This window comes from Salmo trutta, chromosome 16 (assembly GCF_901001165.1).
Source record: "Salmo trutta chromosome 16, fSalTru1.1, whole genome shotgun sequence".
Classification (NCBI taxonomy): domain Eukaryota; kingdom Metazoa; phylum Chordata; class Actinopteri; order Salmoniformes; family Salmonidae; genus Salmo; species Salmo trutta.
The window spans coordinates 16142564-16164641 of record NC_042972.1 but is presented as its reverse complement, the minus strand read 5'-3'; the positions used below and the strand labels follow the sequence as shown (position 1 = coordinate 16164641).

General features: G+C 42.7%; 1 protein-coding gene across 2 annotated transcripts; it reads right to left on the bottom strand.

The window, feature by feature from the left end:
* Positions 1-3189: 3189 nt before the first annotated feature.
* Positions 3190-21741, bottom strand: LOC115150176 (phosphatidate phosphatase LPIN3). 2 transcript variants are annotated; one of them, XM_029693172.1, is made up of 20 exons: positions 21665-21741; positions 20798-20874; positions 17718-17912; positions 17503-17598; positions 15587-15846; positions 13906-14013; positions 12997-13105; positions 10654-11653; positions 10374-10470; positions 8450-8628; positions 8063-8156; positions 7873-7942; positions 7581-7679; positions 6916-7010; positions 6661-6808; positions 5586-5734; positions 5362-5448; positions 4789-5056; positions 3795-3898; positions 3190-3531 (listed from the first exon to the last, which is right to left on the bottom strand). In XM_029693172.1, exons 3-20 carry the CDS (start codon positions 17907-17909, stop codon positions 3384-3386), a joined length of 3303 nt encoding a protein of 1100 aa, XP_029549032.1. In that variant the 5' UTR covers positions 17910-17912; positions 20798-20874; positions 21665-21741; the 3' UTR covers positions 3190-3383. The 2 variants fall into 2 exon arrangements, with proteins under 2 accessions (XP_029549032.1, XP_029549033.1); XM_029693173.1 differs by lacking the exon at positions 20798-20874 and having other exon boundaries at positions 21665-21723.
* Positions 21742-22078: the final 337 nt, after the last annotated feature.

Here is a 22078-nt window from a genome sequence, read left to right as displayed (position 1 = left end):
TTTTAATAAATAATTTGGCAATACATCCAACCAGCCTCACAACTGCAAACCATGTGTATGGCATCGTGTTGGTGAGCGGTTTGCAGATGTCAACGTTGTGAACAGAGTGCCCCATGGTGGCAGTGGGGTTATGGTATGGGCAGGTATAACCTACAGACAACACAATTTCATTATTGTCAATTTGAATGCACAGATATACAAGTTCCTGAGGCCCATCGTCGTGCCATTCATCCGCCGCCATCACTTCATGTTTGAGCAAGATAATGCACGGGCCCATGTCACAAGGACCTGTCCAGAATTCCTGGAAGCTGAAAATGTCCCACTTCTTCATTGGCCTGCAGACTCACCAGACATGTCACCCATTGAGTATGTATGGGATGCTCTGGATCAACGTGTCCTACAGCATGTTCCAGTTCCTGCCCATATCCAGAAACTTCACACAGCCATTGAAGAGGAGTGGGCCAACATTCCACAGGACACAATCAACAGCCTGATCAACTCTATGCAAAGGAGATGTGTTGCACTGCATGAGGCAAATGGTGGTCACACTGACTGGTTTTCTGATCCATGCCCCTACCTTTTTTTTAAGGAATATGTGACCAACAGGTGCATATCTGTATTCCCAGTCATGTGAAATTCATAGATTAGAGCCTAATTAATTTATTTAAATTGACTGATTTCCTTATATGAACTGTAACTAAGTAAAATCTTTGAAATTGTTGCATGTTGCTTTTATACTGCCAGATTTTCTAAAACATTGAAGGTGGCTTAAGTTAGAGAAATTATCTGGCAACAGCTATTGTGGACATTCGTGCAGTCCGCATGCCAATTGCGCACTCCCTCAAAACTTGAGACATCTGCATTGTGTAACAAAATAGCACATTAGAGTGGCTTTTTGTCCCCAGCACAAGGTGCACCTGTGTAATGATCATGCTGTTTAATTAGCTTCTCGATATGCCACACCTGTCAGGTGGAAGGGTTATCTTGGCAAAGAAGAAATGCTAATTAACAGGAATGTAAACAAATTAGTTCACAAAATTTGAGAGAAATAAGCTTTTTGTGCATATGGAAGATTTCTGGGATCTTTTATTTCAGCTCATGAAACATGGGACCAACACTTTACATTGTGTGTTTTTATTTTTTTCATTGTAGATCATTAGAAAATACAACAACAAGGCTCTTCAGGTCCAATGCAATGTCTCTCTACACAGAGTAATTGGTATCACTTAGGATGACAAAAAAAGATTTCTAAATATAATTAAAGGGATACTTAAGAATCAGATGAACTCGTAGATACCATGTCTATAGCTGTGTTCGAATACTCATACTAACAGCACTATTTGTGACGTAACTATAGTATGATTGTTGGTCATAGTATGGATATAGTTAGTATGCCAAAAGTTCCCGGTGGTCGCACTACATTTGCCAAAATACGAAGTATACAAGCAGTGGACACTCTTTCCGTGCTTAAGGGCCCATAATGTAATTATTCTGAAAATGGGCGTGACTTCAACATTTTCTGATTTGAAGAAAATATGCAGCCGAAGTCCAACGAGAGCGGATACAAATTTAACTAATTATGACAAACGTTAAGAAAATGAGAAATGTAATAAAGTAATTACTTTTCAAATAGCTACACCATCCTTAAAAGCGCATAGCATATCATTACAGCAGTATGTACCAGTATGTTAGCTAGCTTTTTAAGGTTAGTTGGCTACTAATACATCAAACTTGCCAGTACATTTAGTATATGCTATCTAACTATCTACCCAACGTTTAGCGACTTGATTACTCCCGTCATTCTTAGTTTAGCCAAGTGGTATAGTCATTGACTCTGCTAGGGCGAGTAAATGGTCAGAGTGAGGTGTTCTTTCATTTGTGTCTGGAAGTAGCTAGCAAGTTAGCTTGGATGCTTAACTGCCATTGTGAGGTCAGAACGGGCCAGTGTCCAGTGTGCGTTCTGAAGCTCATAGTGAAACGCTCTGAATTTATGAACGGACAACCTGACAAAGCTCAAAATTTACGAACGCTCAAAGCACACTCGGGCACTCCAGATTGAATTTACTTGTAAAATGTCTTGCTAGCAATTTGTTATGCTAACAAGCTAGCAAGAGGTTGCATAGCAACAGCAAAAAACTTCCGGTAGACAGGGGAAGCGCTAGTACGCTCAACTGAAGGATACCGTTCTTTTACAGTATACTAAAATGAACTAATAGTATATACTCATTAAGTATGTAGTATGTTAGTATGGGTATTCGAACACAGCTTCTGTCTCTGTGTCCAGTATGAAGAAAGTTAGAGGTAGTTTTGTGAGCCAATACTAACTTGCATTAGCACAATGACTTGGAAGACAAAGTGCTTGCAGATATCAATAGACATCCAGTCAACTGACTAAGTGTGCTAGAGCTAGTTAGCAACTTCCTTCAAACTGTACGCAGAGAGATACAAATTGTATCCATGAGTTCATCTGACCCTCGGGAAGTAGATCAAATCCCTAAGTATCCCTTTAAATATGAAAGCTTATAAATCATATTTAAGCAGAAAGGCACAGTTTCAGTCCAGATCATGGCCATTTCAATTACCCAAACAGTCAATTTACTCAACCCTGGAATGTATTTGGGATGTTCACGAATACTGGAAAGGTGGGCCTGAGTGAAAAAGTTTGGAAAACCCTGTGCTAAACGACTAAAATGTAAATATAAATGGAATTCTTGAGCAGCACAAATGCACATTGCGCCAGTATCATTTGGATAATGGCAATATGGTATGGCCAGTGCAGTATGTCTTTTTGCAATCAAGGATTGCACAATATGAAGAATATAGTGTTGGGTTAAATGCAGCGTCATCGGCGCATATATCTATACATTTTACTCTCTGCTGAAAGCCAGACACTTTAGTTTTCAATTGCATCAGATGAATCGACACAAAACAGAGTATATTAAATGACAACCTTGCACATCTACAATATTCCAGGCCATCAATGCTTATTAATTAAAACAATTTCTGAATCAGAAAGGGATCGAAAGAGAGAGAAAAAGGAGTGATGAGAGAGAAGGAGAGATAGAAAGGAAAACCAGTCAGTTGTACAGTTGTCTAGTCAGTTGTACAACTGAAAGGCTTCAACTGGAATGTGTCTTAAGCATTTAACCCAACCCCTCTGAAACAGAGAGGTGCGGAGTGCTGCCTTAATCAACATCCACGTCTTCGGCGCCCGGGGAACAGTGGGTTAACTGGCTTGCTCAGGAGCAGAACGACAGATTTTTACCTTGCCAGCTCGGGGATTCGAGCTGTGTGTCTAATCCAGAGTAGACAGATCCAGTGGCGAGTGTGTCTCTAATCCAGAGTAGACAGATCCAGTGGCGAGTGTGTGTGTGTGTGTGTGTCTAATCCAGAGTAGACAGGTCCAGTGGTGGTAGGGGCTCTCTCCAGTAGGAGAAGTGGCTGAACTCGGGGCAGTCGAAGGAGGACGACCTCCCATCCTCAGAGATCATAGGGAAGAAGTGCTCCACCAGCTCGCTCAGGTGAGTGTACCTGTGGCGCACACACAATAATGTGCCGGGGCTATCACAGCTCTATAAATTCCACTGTAATTATTAGGAGTCTACTGATCTATTCAGCATCTTGGAACAGACATGACAGCATGCTCTAAACCAAAGCATGCCGTTATCAGGAGCATTTAAAAAAAAATTATTAAAGAATTATTAAATCGAGACAAACTGTACTGTATGTATTTAGTGTGCACTTATGAGGAGTGGACTGATGACTGTCACTCCTCAGTTGGCTAGTGTACTTACGAGGACTTGCTCCCTTTGTTCTTCTCCTGGATGAGCTCTCCCTTGGGGTTCACAGTGAAGATCCTGGTGTCCCTGACACCCACTTCCTTATAAGCATCGGCATCCTGGGAAAGCCCAGACAACACTTAAATCAAGGTTTATTTAAAATACAAAAAACCTCAATCCATCTCTCAGGGAATGGATTGAGAAACAATTGCCAAACACAGACAGTGAGTCAGTGGTGTGTGTGTGTGGCAGTGTCAGAAATCTGTCTTACCTACTAAAACTACATACTAATCATACTATTTAGAAAGTACTGTTTAGTAAAAACGTATACAGTGGGCCTCCCAAGTGGTGCAGCGGTCTAAGGCACTGCATCGCAGTGCTATTGGCGCCACTACAGACCCGGGTTGAATCCAAGGCTGTGTCGCAGTCGGCCGCAACCGGGAGACCCATGAGGCGATGCACAATTGGCAAAGCGTTGTCCGGGTTAGGAAGGGTTTGGCCGGGCTGGGATGTCCCATTGCGCTCTAGCGACTCCTTGTGGCGGGCCCGGTGCATGCACGCTGACTTCTGTCGCCAGTTGTACGGTGTTTCCTCCGACACATTGGTGCGGCTGGCTTCCAGGTTAAGCGAGCAGTGTGTCAAGAAACAGTGCGACTTGGCAGTGTCGAGTTTCAGGAGGACGCATGGTTCTCGACCTTCGCCTCTCCCGAGTCCGTACGGGAGTTGCAACGATGGGACAAGACTAACTACCAATTGGCTATCATGAAATTGGGGATAAAAAGGGGTAAAAGTACAAAAAATATATATATATATATGTTTGGTATACAGTGAGCCAAAAATATCAATATACTTGGCTCAAATGCATAATTGTGTTGTTTCCCGCCATTTGTTCATTTGGTACAGCCCGTCCCCTATAAAACGTTATATTTTCCCAAAGCGCCTACTACTAAAAACGCAAGTCAGGAAATCGGACAAGGCCTGTGTGTGTGCGCGACTGTGTGTGGCTCACATTGGTCCTGTTGCCAAAGGCTGCATAGAAGGGCTTCCTCTGGGGGTTGAACAGGTCTCGGATGTCGGTGAGGCAGGCGATCTTGAACACCTCCGGCTTCTTCTCTACCACCTCTCTGTGCAGGGCAGAGAAGAAACTGCTGGGGGCCAGCAGCACGGGGCCCTTGGGGAGGATGGTGCCTTTGTCATTCACCCACTGCAGGTAGCCCTTAGTGATGTCAGCCATGCCGATGGCCCGCGCCGAACAGTAGAGGAACTTGTATCCGTTTCTAGAAGGGAGAGAGAGAGGGAGGAGAGGTTACCCATTGACAATAAAACAACAACTGGATACAAGCATCTTGTAAGTTATCGCTGGCTTCCAATGAGAGGCACAGAATGGCACATTAATTTAGAGCAGGATGTGTTGTTTCACAATGTTGTCATTTTGGCTCAAAATACAGAGTTTTGGAACCAACACATGCACAGTAAATACTGACGGTGGAGGGAACGGCTGCATCGTGTAACAGAAGAAAACAGACTGAAAAAGAGAGGGACTATCTAGACATCTACTGAACAGGACCCTGGTGTGACTTACTGGTGGATTTTGTGGTAGAGACGGGCAATGCCGTGGTGTGTCCAGTCTTTCCCCAGCTGAGGTAGGATATGACCCAGGGCATCAGACCTGTAATGGGCAAGGAGAGGTCATAAAGCATTGAACACACATTCACATGTACATACACATTGGATCATACTGGGCCATGATGGTGCTAAACGGTCTCTAAAAGCACAGGGTAGTACCTTTCTTACACACACACTCACTTTGTGATGGTGCCATCGATGTCTGAGATGACGACGTGGTCATCCCAGTTCCACAGGTAGATGGCGGCTTCGCAGCGACAGGTGCCCTGGTACTGAGTGGTTACGCTGAACATAACCTTGTTGGCCCCCTCACGCAGGTTCAACCGCTCCTGATCACAACACAGGGTAGGGATTATGAGGCAGTGTGTATGACTGTGTGTGCAGGGTTTTTTCTGGATCAAACAGGGGCTTAGGTGGTGGGCGTGGCGCAGTCGGCTCGTCTGCCTTGCCAAAATTTTAGAGGCCCCCCATCTTGGCTGTGCAGAGAACGTTTAGCATTTTTAAGACAATTTCCTGCAATTCTACACATTTCTCCATTGACCTGAGAAATGTTTGCAGTTTTAAAGCAAATGTCCTGCGATTCTACATATTCTGCCCTGGAGGTGAGAGAATGTGGCCGTTTTAAAAAACGTAATTTCCTACAATTCTATGCATTTTGCCATGGCTAATGCTGTGTTATTTTGCTCAAACTTAACAAAACAATGTACTGCTAAATAAATTGCTTTTGGAATGTTCAAATCTTTTATTTTTATTTTTGTGATTGTTAGTTAACAAACACACCATTCAAAAGTTTGGACACCTACTCATTCCAGGATTTTTCTTTATTTTAAATAAGTTTGCCAAAAATAACCTGGAAGAACCTGGATGATCATCAAGACTTTTGGAAGAATTCTATAGACAGATTAGTCAAAATAATAACTTTTTGGACGACATGGGTCCCATTATGCCTGACGAAAATCAAACACTGCATTCCACAGTAAGAACCTTATACCAAACGGTCAAGCATGGTGGTAGTAGTATGTTAATTTGGGGATGCTTTGCTGCCTCAGGACCTGGACCATGAATTCTGCTCTGGGGACAAATACTTTTTCACAGCACTGTATATCGGGTTTACGTCATTTAAGTTCACAGGGAAAACATTTTTCGATCCCAAAAAAGGAATGGACTTAGGCGATCCGAAAAAATGCTTAGGCAACCCGGCCAAGATATCAATGGCAGAAAAATTACTGGTGTGTGTGTGGCAGTGATGACGTACTATCTGTTCGGAGGTGAGGCGTAGGGACTTGCGGTACATTTGGCTAAAACACTGGGCAGCGTTTATGGTCTCTAGGGTCTCTGATGATAGGTTGCCCACTCTGCCTAGGCCCGCCTCCTCGTCACTAGTCAGGTCATCCAGAGTCGCCCTGAAAAGTCACATGGCAGAATTACTAGTCCATCAGCTAAAATAAACTACAATCGGTCATATTCGTTACGCATGAGGAACAGTGTGTGTCTGTGTGTAATCACTCACAGTATGGTTGTTGAGGGACCAGTGACAGACACAGAGGTTGAGACATCATTCTCGGTCTGTGCCTCCTCTTGGTCCTGCTTAGAGTTCTCTCCAGTCTGCCGTAGGGAAAGACAAAGAAACAGTTGTTGTTAGGCAGCTCTTTACCATTATCCTTCATTATAAAACGGGTAGTTTGGATCCTGGATGCTGATTGGACGAGCAGTGTTCAAAGCTGTGGCGTATTTGCTGAAATTGGCACACCTATGCCTGCTAACAGTTCCTTCGGCGTTATCACTGCACCGCTATAAGAATATCATCATGTCCACGATGCTGTCCGAACCTTCTCTTGAATTTCTATCAACAATAGCATTTATCTGTGACTATATTCATGATAACACAGCCTTTTGTGCCTTATTGCTTAAATACGATGATGATTCATGAAATTCCAAACGAACTAAAATGTTAATTTTAAGGTGTTCTGGACAGGAACAACATTTGTAATGGCTGGGGGTTCCCAGAAGACCTGGGTCGTGTTAATTAATAAGCGACACCCTAGCAAAACATGTTGCAACTGAAAACGATTGTTTCTTATTGGACAAGTTCAGATAGTACCTTCCTTTTTTCTTCCGTTTTGTGCCTACTGAACACAACCCGAGCATGGATTGAGAAACCCTGTGATAGGCTACCTGGTTTGAGTTAGTGTCCATGTCCTTCCTCCTCCAGGAGAACCACCAGCGGCCAGACTTTTTGGGCATCTTGTCCTTCACCAGCTGGTCAATGGCACTCTACATACAGTTCAAGGTTAAAGATCATAATAGCACACCTGTCACCACTTTCCCTACCTCCTGAAGTGTGCACTCGTACACTACTCCCCATACATTGGTGTAAAGTAGGTATGAGCCAGAGAGAAACTTCATACTCATAATTTATTTCAAATCCATGAAGGGAAGTGAACAAGGGTAGAGATTAGAGATATACCTTTGGTATATTCTTTTGAAAAACTTGCATTGACAGGACCATAGGGGCAGCCACTGCCCAGTTATAATACCTAAAAGAGCACAAAAAAAACATGAATTTGTCAATGGACAGACACATTCAAAATATGATGGCAGAACCACAAGCAAACAACGTTTTGTACAGCATTACCAAATAAAACTCTAACACTTACTTTGAGTTGATGCAAATAACCAGGTTTGGATCTTCGATGATTCCAGGGTTGCTCACCAAATCCTGGTAGTTCACAACGTGCTCCATAAACTGATCTGGAACAGAGGCAAATGGCAATAGAGAAAGTCAAGAAAAAGTATTGTCAATCCAACTGTTAGAAATGGGTAAGAATGCATAGGTTACCACGTGTTCATATTTCATCTAAAAAAGGTCCGTCTTCATTGTTCTCTCTAGCTTGTTAAAGATCATCACTAGAAGCAGCTAATGGTGAGCGGATGTGGTTCCTTCCATCGGACACATACACCGCTGCACAGAAATAGACATTGCAGGAAAGTTCTTCTGCAACAGGGTGATCAAATTAGGATCCTACATCTGTACACACACACACCTTTGTTTATTTGACTGGTGCGGCCGCAGAGGGACATGCTAACGTCCATGTGGTCGGTGGTAGAGTCGGACAGGTACTCTGTGCCGCTGTCCATGGCCCCACTGCCCACCGACTGGCGAGACTGGTTGCCAGAACCGGACCCTTGCTCCGCACCGAGCCACGAGCATCCTTCTGCCTCACTGAGTGGAGAGGCATAACCATTAGGAAAATCTTCTACCGCTATACCTTTTACGTGTTTACTTGAGAAGTGAATTGCCTGAATTGAAATGGAATTAATCCCCACGCTGATTCCATGTACATAATGGATAATCTAACACTAATATTTAATCACTATGAGGGAATAGAAAGTTCCAAGCTGTTGCATTTATCAGGTGCTATTCAGGAGTGGGATCAATAGGTTCTAACTTTGAGAAACACTCAGAAATGACTATTGATTTGGTATAGGATGTGATACAGTCTATGATATCTTATGTCTGCTGATGTCCATGCGAATCCCTACCAGTGTGACTTGCCTTGTGAGGACACAGTCAAGCCTAAGATAAGATAACATTACTCAGTATCTGGTTAGGGAACACATCCTGCTACGTTATACACAGAGTTAACTGATTTGTGTCATCCTTGACACTGAGTAAGTGTGGATTGCGGAAGGCATGCCAACTGGGAACTAGGGTCATATCTAGACAGAAGTGGGGGAAAGGTGACATATTTTGGGCTACATATTATGAAATCCATTGCCTGTTGACCTCCATTCCATGGGAAATACCAAAGCATAATTCTATGGGGCATGAAAACCCCAGTTGATAAAGGGTAATGTCCGTTCTAACTTTAAGTAGCTCCATGTTAGAATCCATGCACTCACCTACTATGTAAGCTCACTGGCCGTGTCCAAATACCTGCACTTGCATTGGAAATAGTAGGCATTTTGGGTATACAAAAATATCAAGTTAGATAATGTGACGTTAAATATTTTGAATGCTTTAACCGTCTAGAGGGAACATTGAATTTTGCATTACTGCTATTAGCCAATAGAAATGCATTGAATAACAGATTCACTACATGTTACAACAGATAGTCCCCCCAAGAAATCTAAAGGAAGTTTGTTTTGAAATGTCGGTCCTATATCTGAGACATAAGAAAGATTTTATATTTTGTTTTACATGCATTTATCTCCATAAATACACACTTCCATTCTTTTTTTAAACTAGTACTGTGGACCTTCTGAGGAGTCCCAAATGGCTTGTGGGGGTCGTAGAGCAAAATGGAGAACACCATTTTGAGAGTCTCATCTGTCAATAGAGAGTTCATAATAGTTTCAGGCCAAACCGTTTGGACGCTACAGACGTTTTCGTGAGAAGACCGATTTTTGGAATGTATCATGGTCTGACAAACACTGCTCTACCTCATTTCACCGCTGATGTGGAAGATGTGGTGGATTGAGAAGCAGACAATGCAACAACAAAAAAAACATCTCCAGCTTAAGCAAATGGATTCTTAATGGAGATTTTATTATTTGATTTCCATGGGGTGGGTGGTGTGGGGGGGAGAGAGAGAATTGTAGGACAAGGGTTAAACGCAGGTTGACGTTCACTGTCATGAATCTTGCCCCAGAGGCAGAACTGAGCAATTTTCACTAGATGGGCCAGCAAAGTCAAAATTGGCTATATACATTTCTGAAAAGAAAAAGGAGCTTTTTTAGTCTTGGTTAGGGTTACGCTTTAGGGTTAGTAGTGTGGTTAAGTTTAAATCAGATTTTTTTACTTTGCAGAGCTGCCTCCAGTGCAAGATGCATGACAATAAATGCCAACCTGCACTTTAAATGCTAGGATGTCATACTTGTTTCGGATTTTCATCTAATATGAATTCGCTGCATGCTATTGAGGAAGAAAAGGAAGGACGGAAGGAAGGAGAGCTGGGAGCCCTTTACCTTTTAGGTGGGAAGTAGAGAGCTGCCACTTCTGGGTCCAGGTTAGACAAGTCATCCAGGTAGATGTCGGAGGGTCCAAGGTGCTGACTGCGTTTACCTGTGTTCACACAGCACAGCAGCAGAGACAGACAGAGAACGACCACACAATTCAATGTCATGTCAAAACCAACACTCAAATCCTCTTGAAGATATTACTATAATGTGTATACCTGTCAAATCCTCTCAGATCTACAGGATGCGTGCCCAGGGTTTAGGGAGTGAGACGAGATCGGTTTCTCACCTTTCTTCTTGTCCTGGTGCTCTGCTGAGCTAGACTGCTCCTCCCCCAGAGCCTCAGTGGCTAACAAGTCTGTCACTCCGACACTCTCTGCAGCCTGATTGGTCAGGGAGCCGTCTGTGGCTTTGTCCATCATTACAGATCCATTCTCTCTCTCCTCCCCTCCCTCGGTGCAGGGCTCAATCCCTCTGTCACCCTCACTCAAGACAACTTCTGGCCCTTGTCCATTGGGTTCTGGAAAGGCACTGTACTGGTCTGGTTGTGCTCTGCTACCCAGATACTCTGTGGTAATGAGACCTAAGTTGGCTGCACTGGCACAGCTAGTTGTGTTAGCCAAACTAGCCTTGTTAGCTACAGCAGCTGTGCTGTCGCTAGCTAGCCTGTCTGCGCCAGCTTTGCTACCTTTTATGGATGGGATATGTGTGTCTATACAGTCGTTTTCAACTTGGCTAACCATGTTGTTAGCAACACATTCAACATTTGCTGTGCTTTCTTCGCTAGCTTGTCTATCGGTGTTGTCTACATTAGCCATGCTAATTGTGTTAGCCAGGGAGTTTCTGGAGTCTTCCAGCTCCGGGTTGGATGGGGACTCCTTGGCTACTTCATCCCCTGCCTGCTGGGTCTCTACTTGTACCTGCGTTTTTGTTTTTCTAGGTCCTGGGGCTTGGGGCGATTCGATGCTAGCCATCGCTAACGATGCCAATGTTAGCGGTTCTGAGTGGATCTCTGAGGTGTGGTGATTCGGGGTGGAGTGGGTCATATTGGAGGCTCTCTCCAGGTCTATGCAGGAACTTTCTGTGGGTTGGACCGCTGGTCCGGTCCTGGGCGTGGGCCTGACCACCACCGTTACACTACTGCTCTCTCGGACAAAGCTGATCCCGGGCTCCAGGCCCATGTCGAAGGAGTCCTGCCGCTGGATGGTGCGGAAGTGGGAGCTGTCTGAGCAGTGGATGCCAGCAGAGACATGCTGCACCTCCACCCTCCTTTTCTCCATTGGACACATCTAGAGGGAGCAGGGAAAACAAAGCAGTGTGGTGATGGAGCTAATGAACAAACTTTTTATGACACCTGTACATCCTGTTATGACACTTGTATGTCATGTAGGGATGTGCCTTCCAAGCACGATTCGATTCGCATCTAGATACATGGGCTCTGATACAGTACAGGAACGACTGTACTGTGTGAGTGTGTGGGGGGGGGGGTCCCCATGACCCACCAATTAACTTGGCATTTTAGCAGCACATTTTTGGGGGCGCTAGTAATATGTCAATATTTATCTGTAGAAATGAGCAATTAATATTGAACAGCTTTGGATTTCACCCCAGTCTTAAAAGCGAATGGTTTTGACCATTTGGGGCGGTAGGTAGCCTATCGGTTAAGAGTGTTGAATTCCACAAGCAGACTTGGTGAAAATAAATCTGTCAGTGTGACCTTCAGCAAGGCACTTAACCCTAATTGCTCCTGTCTAAGTCACTCTGGATAAGAGCATCTGCTAAATGACAAAAAATGTTTAGAACTTTAAGGAGAGCTGCTCTACTCCGACTCCCGCTCAGACCATAGGCCTACAGTGCACCTCAAAATAAGTACAGCAGAAATTACAACTTTACCCTGTCCATGTAAAAATGACCAAACAAACTGACTATTTAAAGCAAAACTACCTTTATCTTTTGTTATGGTGAACCTGGCAATCGAAAAGCCCCAATCAGCAGCAGTGAGTTGTGACCACTCCGGTAGCCTACACAACTCTGTCGGTAAAACTATTTTCTACGTGCATTTGTTAACAATGACAAAGCAAATTACATTGGTTGTCACCCAACTAATAAAGCCTTTGACTTGACATTGCGAAAGCCATTTTACAAACATATGAATGCTGAAGATGCTAGGAATATTAGATCAGGGAGGCTCTGGTTGGTGTGAGCAGCTGCACTCTGTATGCACAGTTGTTATCAGACTTAGAGATCAATGACTCATACACATTTACATGCGTAGTTAGGCTACTGAAGGATCGGACACATCAACTCAGTCACAAAATATTAGATATTTTTGGAGGGGGCGGGGATACAATTATATGAGTAAAAAAAACATTAGTGAAGCGGCGGTTCATGATGTTTGAAATTATTTTCAGACCAATTCATGCCACTTTTGAACCGGGGATGGATGCCCATCAGTGAATTGTTACTTCCCTAATGTCCTTTTATGACACCTGTACTTCCTGTTGACACCTGTACTCCCTGTTATGACCTCTATGTCCCATTATGACACATATGCCGTGTTATGATACCCATATGTCCTGTTATGACACCTGTACACCCAGTTATGGCCTCAATATGCCCTGTTATGTCATACCTCGGGAAACCCGCCCCAGTTCCACTGCATCTGAGGCCCTGAAGACTCCGGAGGCTTCACCAGCAGCTCAGAGTCACTCTTGGGGGAGGAAGGACGACTATAGAACACACTGGAAATAGAATACACAGAGAGAGGCTAATTAATTGAAGGAAGAGAGAGAGAGAAACTGTTGAGAAAGGGAGACAAAGAGATGGGGGGGCAGAAGAAGCTCTCAGAAGGCTCTGACGAAGGTCATGCATACGTAAGCTAAGATAGATAAACAACTGATAGCGGCAAGTGGAGCGTGCAGGTTTTTTTTCTTATTTGAACAGTAACTCCAAATAATTCCCACACACCTGCAACAATTCACCTCAGATGTGTGAGTGTTTTTCCTAATTAGAGAGAGCGGGAGAAAAAAAAGACAGGAGGGATAAAGAGTGACAGAGAGGGTTCATAAACTGGAGAAAGAGGGGGACAGACAGTAAAAGAGAATGAAAATACAAACTTATTTTAACTGACTACCAGGGGCGGTTTCTAGGACACAGATTAGACTATCCTAGTCCTGGATCAAAAAGCAAACTCAATGGAGAATTTTTTGGGGGTCTGGGATTAGGCTTAATCTGTGTCTAGGAAACTGCCCCTTAAAGTGCAGGTAAATTGCCTGACCTGTTGTCTGGCCTTAATGGCCAAATGTACTCTTAAATCTCTAAACTCCCAAAGAACAAGCAGAAGAGGACTGGCCACCCCTCAGAGCCTGGTTCCTCTTTAGGTTTCTTCCTTAGTTTGTGCTTTCTAGGGAGTTTTTCGTGGCCACGGTGCTTCTGCTTGCTCTTTGGGAGTTTAGCCTGGGTATCTGTAAAGCACTGTGACAACTGCTGATATAAAAAGGAATTAATAAAATACATTTGATTGATTGATCGATCGTCTGACCTCTCTGAGGGGGACCACTCTCCATCAGAGTGAGGGTGGACGTCCCTGGTCTGCACGGCCACCAACTCTTCATGCGGCTCCTCGGACAGCGAGAAGTACACAGACTTACTGTTAGGGAGACAAAATATTTTTTTTAAAGTCAACCACAGGGTATCAGAACACTAAAGCTGATCACTCAAAGCCACATACCGGATGCTAAATCTAACAATAAGACCTGGGATGAATATGTATTCACCTTCCACCTAACACTCGAGGTGTGCCTGATTTACCTTGGATGGCACAATGAAACCGATAGTAATTTTCAACCAAAGGAATTAATGTTTTCAAATTGTAGTTGATGGGTTGTTCAACGAAGAGTACATTTTGTATCCCTTTGATATTTTAAGTAGAATTTGTGCACTAATATTTAATTTTAAAAAGACTGTTATCTTACATGAAGTGCCCTTTATTATAGACCACATGTAAAATTCTAGAAATTAGATTTTTATATGAATAAAGACTTGCTAAATTACCAAAAATCTCTCCTCTAGTTTTTCAGACTTCTAGCAAGATTTTAACCCACTTATCACCACCATTTGTCCACGTTTTCACCATCATTGTAAGGCCCTACTTACGTTCTTGCTTTGACAATCATTTCTGAAGATTATCATTTATTTCATGTGATTACTCTCCTTCGGTCCCTCATTTTAAGGTCAACCCTGATAGCTGAACTTAACTTTTTTTAATATACCTTTTAAAATTATATTTTCAAAAGAAACATTGAACATGGAATCAAATTATACTGTATAAGCAGGTCAGCTGGTTGTCATCTTTTTGTCCATTTTCTGGTGTTTTGTGGTGGGAAACTGAGCCCGTTGAGCATAACATGTCAACCATTACCCACAGATCAGTTATTTACATTACTGAAATATTTCAGTTGTTGTGTATATTACATTCGTTTTATTTGTTGTTTACCTTGACTAACCTGTGCCTCCGCACATTTACTCTGTACTGGTGTCCCCTGTATATAGCCTCGCTACTGCTATTTTGTTGCTCTTTAATTATGTTATTTTTCTATTGTATTTTTTTTTTAAGGGTAGCTACTTTGAAGAATCTCAAAATGTAAAATATATTTTGATTGGTTGAACACTTTTTTGGTTACTGTATGATTTCATAGTTTTGATGTCATCACTATTATTCTACAATGTAGAAAATAGTAAAAATAAAGAAAAACCGTGAAATGAATAGGTGTGTCCAAACTTTTGACAGGTACTGTATGTAGAACATTGGCCTGTTGGAAACTACAACTCCCTACAATGTCCCACAGTTTAGGCATTATCTGAGAAACTACAATGCAATGCGCTTACAAAATGGACAAAATGTAACGAGCTAAACGGAATTCAAACCTTGCTTTTTCATTTTAAGCTCAATTACTTTTGTGGCTGCTAGCCAAATTGCGTGGCACTTCTGTTGTCATCTGATGAATGAAGCTATTTTCTGCCAAATGTGTTGCAACAATGTATTTTCTGCGAAGGAAAATGATAGTTGCACGCCCCTGATCATTCTATCGAAGCAACAAAAAAGTGACTTTCAATATAAAATGCAGGTGAAAAAGTTTAAAATGCTGATTTCTGAACTCTAAAACGACACCTGTTACACTACCCAAAATGTACTCTATTCGTGGAACAACCCTGATAGTGACCTGGCGAGCATTGGCGTGCTGGGCTCTTCTTTGTAGGGGCTCTCCTGTTCTCCTGACTGCTCCCTCTCGCTCTCTCTTTCCCTCTCGTCGGACGAGGAGCTACCATCTTCTCTTAGGTGGGAGTCGGAGCGTATGCGTACTCGCCGCCGCTTTTTCCTTCGTGTGCTTCCGGAACTGGGGAGCCCCTCTAAGGTTTCCTCGGCCACCTCCAGCAGCTCGATGTGGATGGGCGACGTACAGAGGTGGGCTGGCACTCTGGACTGGTTGGTGGGGGGGGGTGGGATGCACATTTCAAACTAAGGTAAATAAAGGTACTTGCTAGGCTACACATACAGTGCATTGGGAAAATATTCAGACCCCTTGACTTTTTCAACATTTTCTAAAATTAATCAAAGTTTTTCCTCATCATAAAAAAACTGAAATACCTTATTTACGTAAGTATTCAGGCCCTTTGCAATGAGACTCAAATTGAGCTCAGATGTTTCTACAACTTGATTGGAGTCCACCTGTGGTCAATTCAATTGATTGGACATGATTTGTAAAGGCACACACCTGTCTATATAAGGTCCCAGTTGACAGTGAATGTCAGAGCAAAAACCAAGCCATGAGGTCAAATTAATTGTCTGCAGAGCGCCAAGACAGGATTGTGTCGGGGCACAGATCTGGAGAAGGTGATCAAAAAAATTCTGCAGCATTGAAGGTCCCCAAAAAGACAGCGGCCTCCATCCTTCTTAAATGGAAGAAGTTTTGCACCACCAAACTGAGCAATCGGGGGAGAAGGGCCTTGGTCAGGGTGGTGACTGACAGAGCGCCAGAGTTCCCCTGTGGAGGGGAAAAACTTCCAGCAGGACAATCATCTCTGCAGTACTCCACCAATCAGGCCTTTATGGTAGAGTGGCCAGACGGAAGCCACTCCTCAGTAAAAGGCACATGACAGCCCGCTTGGAGTTTGCCAAAAGACACCTAAACTCTCAAACCATAAGAAACAAGATTCTATGGTCTGATGAAACCAAGATTGAACTATTTGGCATGAATGCCAAGTATCACATCTGGAGGAAACCTGGCATCATCCCTGGCACCACGATGAAGCATGGTGATGGCAGCATCATGCCGTGGGGACGTTTTTTTACCAGCAGGGACTGGGAGACTAGTCAGAATCGAGGGAAAGATGAACAGAGCAAAGTACAGAGAGATCGTTGATGAAAACCTGTTGCAGAGCGCTGAGGACCTCAGACTGGGGCAAAGGTTCATCTTCCAACAGGACAACGAGCCTAAGCACACAGTCAAGACAATGCAGGAGTGGTTTCAGGACAAGTCTCTGAATGTTCTTTAGTGGCCCAGCCAGAGCCTGGACTTGAACCCGATAGAACATCTCTGGAGAGACCTGAAAATAGCTGTGCAGCGACGCTCCCCATCCAACCTGACAGAGCTTGAGAGGATCTGGAGAGACGAATGGGAGAAACTCCTCAAATACAGGTGTGCCAAGCTTGTAGTGTCATACCCAAGAAGACTCAAGGCTGTAATCGCTGCCAAAGGTGCTACAAATTACTGAGTAAAGGGTCTGAATACTTATGTGATATTTCAATTTTATATTTGTAATAAATTAGCTAAAATGTCTAAAAACCTGTTTTACTGTCATTGTGGGGTATTGTGTGTAGATTGATGAAGGGGTGGGGAAAAAATAAAAGTTCAGCCATTTTAGAATACAGCTGTAACGTAACAAAATACAGAAAAAGTCAAGGGGTCTGAATACTTTCCGAATGCACTGTACAGCATCAATAAGCTACAGAAGAAATAAAATAGGTTACATCATGTCACCTTCCCTATTAGCTCAACAACTATAAAGAGAGGTTCACCTCCACGACTGAACAAGCCTATAGGTTCAGATAGTCAAAATAACATGTTTAAAAACATACCTCAAAATCCTCATTTTCCCCCACAAAAAAAGCTTCTCCATTGTCCCCCAGTTTCATTTGCAGGTGAACTGGCTCCCCATTGATCTCTATGTCCACCTGCAACACACGGTCACAGGCAGTGTGTGTGTGAGAGACTATCCGCTTATATACAGTACATGCACCCTCCATTTGTAGACAACACCACACACTCCAATCTTCTTCTTCTTCATACTCACCACTTTCTCCTTGGAGCGCAGCACCCCCAGCTTGCCAAAGCGCACATGGAACGGAGAGCACTGGAGGCTGCCGTCGGGCTGACGCACCACGATGACGTCGATGGCCCCCGTGAGCGTGGCTGGGTTCAGGCCCCGGTATAGTTCTTTGACCGTCACAAACACAGTCTCCGCCAGCTGCCCCACGTAGTTCATGGTCTGGAGGGGAGAGAGCAGGTCAAGGGGGAATTTTTGTCCAATGTTTACACAATTCTTTCCATATCTTATTGATTTGAGATATATAATATACCCTAGTATCATCCAAGTTTGTTGGCAAAGCAGAATATTTACATAAACTGAAACTACAAAACATTAGGAACACCTGGTCTTTCCATGACATAGCTTTCACCTGGATGCACCTGGTTAGTCTATGATCCCTTATTGACGTCACTTGTTAAATCCACTTTAAAAATCAGTTTAGATGAAGGGGAGGAGACAGGTTAAAGAAGGATTTTTAAGCCATGAGACAACTGAGACATGGATTGGACAAATCAGAACATGTAAGTGCCTTTGAATGTGGTATGGTAGTAGGTGCCAGGCGCACCAGTTTTGTGTCAAGAACTGTAATGCTGCTGGGGTTTTCCTTCTGAACAATTCCCATGTGTATCAAGAATTGTCCACCAACCAAAGGCCATCTAGACAACTTGACCCAACTGTGGGAAGCATTGGAGTCAACATGGGGCCAGCATCCCTGTGGAACACTTGACACCTAGCCCGATTAATTGAGGCTGTTCTGAGGGCAAAAGGAACTCAGTATTAGGAAGGTGTTCCTAATGTTTTTTTGTACCAGGATCAAGTCCACTGTCAAATCTTTTGTCATGCTAAACCAAGATGCCAATAGTCTAGCCTAAGTGTTTTCAAACAAGCTTTATTGACCTTTGGAATGAACGAGTGTCAAAAAAATAAATAATAGGTTAAAGATACACTGCTCTGAGGAAGACCGAGGTTCAGCACTGCAGAACCAACACAACAATCTAGTGATGTGATTTCATTGAACTACTCATGATGATGAATCAACACCTTATATAGATTTCCTATTCATTGGGTCAAATATGATGGAGCTCTCTTTAACCAAAGGGGATAGCTGCACTTGCTACATCCATTTTTAGACACTTAAATGTATTATATATTTGTCCATTGAAATCAGTGGTTGGTTGACACTTTGTTATTGTTTGAACTGCAGATTACCGCTAACTATTTTGTCACTAAGACAGGTCTGAGGTTATGACAATGTAACAGGCTCTAGGCCTAACAAATCAATACATTTAGAGATAGTGGTACGCTGCTTAGGCCTATTGCCTGAAATTCTATGTTAAACAGCTTAGGGCTACTTAGAAATTAAGTCAATTTGTTCTGATTTAGAAAATGCTGAGATTAGTCTAAATCAATTCATTCTGACAACATCTAGGCCTATCCGAATTTCATTTTGAATTGTTTCAAAGTCAAATCTATACCAGACTGACTACAGTAATAGTGTAGAGCGGGGATCATAAATTAGATTCAGCCGTGAGCCAATAGGTCAGGGGGGCGGAACATAATTACAAATAAATTGGAGACTGCAAAATCTGATTGATCAGAACTGTTCAATGAGAATTACTCAGTGATTTGCATATAAGCTTAGAAGAATCCCCACAAATCTAAATAGCAAAAACTATCAAAACACGAAGACCGAGGTAATCAGGCTGTTCTAGCTTCATTCTGATGATCAACACGGTTGTCAGGCTAGCCTATTAGAATGAAGGCCTCGAAGAAAGAGAACATTTAGAAGGCTAAAGGCGTCAGTATGCTTCAGTTCGAAACCGAACGAGTGTGCTCGTATACTCCCTTAAAAGACCTTTGCATGAAAAACAAGAAAAAAAGCAGCAAGAGTACTGTTTGTCCATTTTGAGATGCCGTAGCCAGTGTACACTTCCTCAAAAGTCAGAATTAATCTAAGTTAACTCAAGGAATCTCATTAGTTATGTTTTTTCTGAGGACATCTTAGTCATACAATTTTACATCTAACTAAGATGTTTGGTGCAGTATTCCTCAATGAAAAGATTTGCACGAAAACAAGTTGTCTCTTGTTGAAGGACAACAAATACTTTATTGAAGAATCCCTACTGTTGACCAATCACTGTAGCCTAATGTATCACAAAAATCATCAACCACAACTAGAAAAGCCTGAAATAGCAAAGAGAAAAACACAATCACACCACCATCGCTGTAGCCCAGGAGCAACCATGACGCTCAACATCAACACTTGAATAAACCCTACTGTTTAATCAACAACAGTTTCTATTGATGACTTGAAGGCCATACTTTTGGGAACTTGAAGGGATATCCTCCTCACAATGTTCACAGACAAACTGAACACAAAAAGTTGAGTTGGTGCACACTTCATAAGGGGGTGAGGGAGAAAGTATGGTGTGAGTAGAGGACCACACAGTGCAATTGACTGAATAACCTAACCATGCTGCTTCTAGAAAAGTAGGCAGGGCCACTGGAAAGCTCCTGGGCTACAGCGATGGTGGTGTGATTGTGTTCTCTTTGCCATTTCAGGCTTTTCTAGTTGCGGTTGATAATTTTTGTGATACATTAAGCTAGTTTGTAAAATAATCTGCGCGGTCAGTAGTAAATGGAGTCTGGACACAAAGCCCACGATGGACAAAATGGAGACACAGCAAATTGAGTATGGGTTGTGGGAAAACTGACATTTGATATATTTCTTACAAACCAAGAGTAGGCCGATTATTTTACATTTAGACATACATCCATGATTAAGCTAGTTGAACTGTAGTACTACTGCAGTAAGGCTTCTCAGATCACTATGAATGGCCGGTATGCGAATGACTTGTGACTTTGCTGCTGATCCTTTCAAGCGTTAGACAAAACGTGCGATTCCTACATGTCCTGATGTGTCAGACAGGCTACAACATGCATCTCAGCCACAGAGAACCATTCATTCAGATTAGCCTAAATGGTAGAGACAATTCAAAGGCATACAAGCCCAGAGGCAAAAAAAATAAAGACTCATCCCATCTGTTAAAATGTCATCCACTTACTGTGTGTGTACCTCTGACGTATGTGCTACCAGCATGCCCCTGATGTGGAGCAAATAATGGCCATCACATGACATGACCTGTAAAACAGGTGTAGGTGTAATTTGCCATGGTCACATGATCTAATAGCAACACATTTGATGCCAAAATCCTCACTCCCTCAATAACGACTAATAATGGGCTTGTTAATTTACGGGATGGGTCAGATTTCAAACAAGGACAAAACAAACTGACATGCCTAACTGGGGGAGAACGTCAGATGTCGTGAACAGAATTTACATTGAAAGACAGGCAGCCCAATTCTGATTTGTCTGCCCATTGTTGGCAAAATATCTTATCTGATTGGTGAAAAGACCAATTTGTGGGGGAAAAAATATCAGAATTGGGCTGCCTGTGTAAATGCAGCCATAATACTCCAATAATAAATTTGACATTGTGGCTGTGCTAACTAGCTATAGTAACTAACTAGTCAGACAAACAAACAAACCGCGCTTCCAAATTATGATTAATTTATTATTTTTATAATGATTAACATCCAGACACTTAGCCTGGAAGTCTGCATGTTTAAAACAGATTACATTCGGTAATTATCTATCGTTTTCAAACCAGTTGCGTAGCTAAAAGCAGTTGGTGGTGGGCTACCAGCTAGCCAGCCATCATAGCTCATCTAGATAGGTAGTTGTCAGGGAATTCATATTCTGGAATAACAACAGGATCGACCCAACTCCCCGTCTCTTGCGACGCGGCTGGCTGAAATAGCAACTATTTGGTTCACTTTACAAAACAAAACTTTGTAACATATCAACGTTCTATTGACATTTTGGAACTCTTAAACAACGTTAAAGTAACGATTCTGTTGGTTTATCTTACCTGGCAGACGGAGTTTACGAAAAATTATTAAGTGACACTTCCTCCTTCGGGCGCCTGCGCACACGATTCTATGAATGGAAGAAGACGCAAGTCAATCATTCGAAAAGCAAAGAAAACGCCTCTGGTTTGTTTAGTACTCAATGCGTGCACCCAGAGCTACGTATTTAGACGTAAAGGGTTAATCTGGGGCAAATGCATTTAAACATGCCGTAGTTTAATAAAATGTATTAAACTACGGCATCAATAGTCTTATTTATGCTTGTAAATGAAAGTAATTCTTATTGAACTGAGGATATAAAGGTTAAATAAATAAAACATATATTATCGATCGCTGGTTGGGGAGTAACATGTAATCGGTTACGTTACCAGCAAAAATATTGAAATCAGAATACGGATACTTTTGAAAAACTAGAT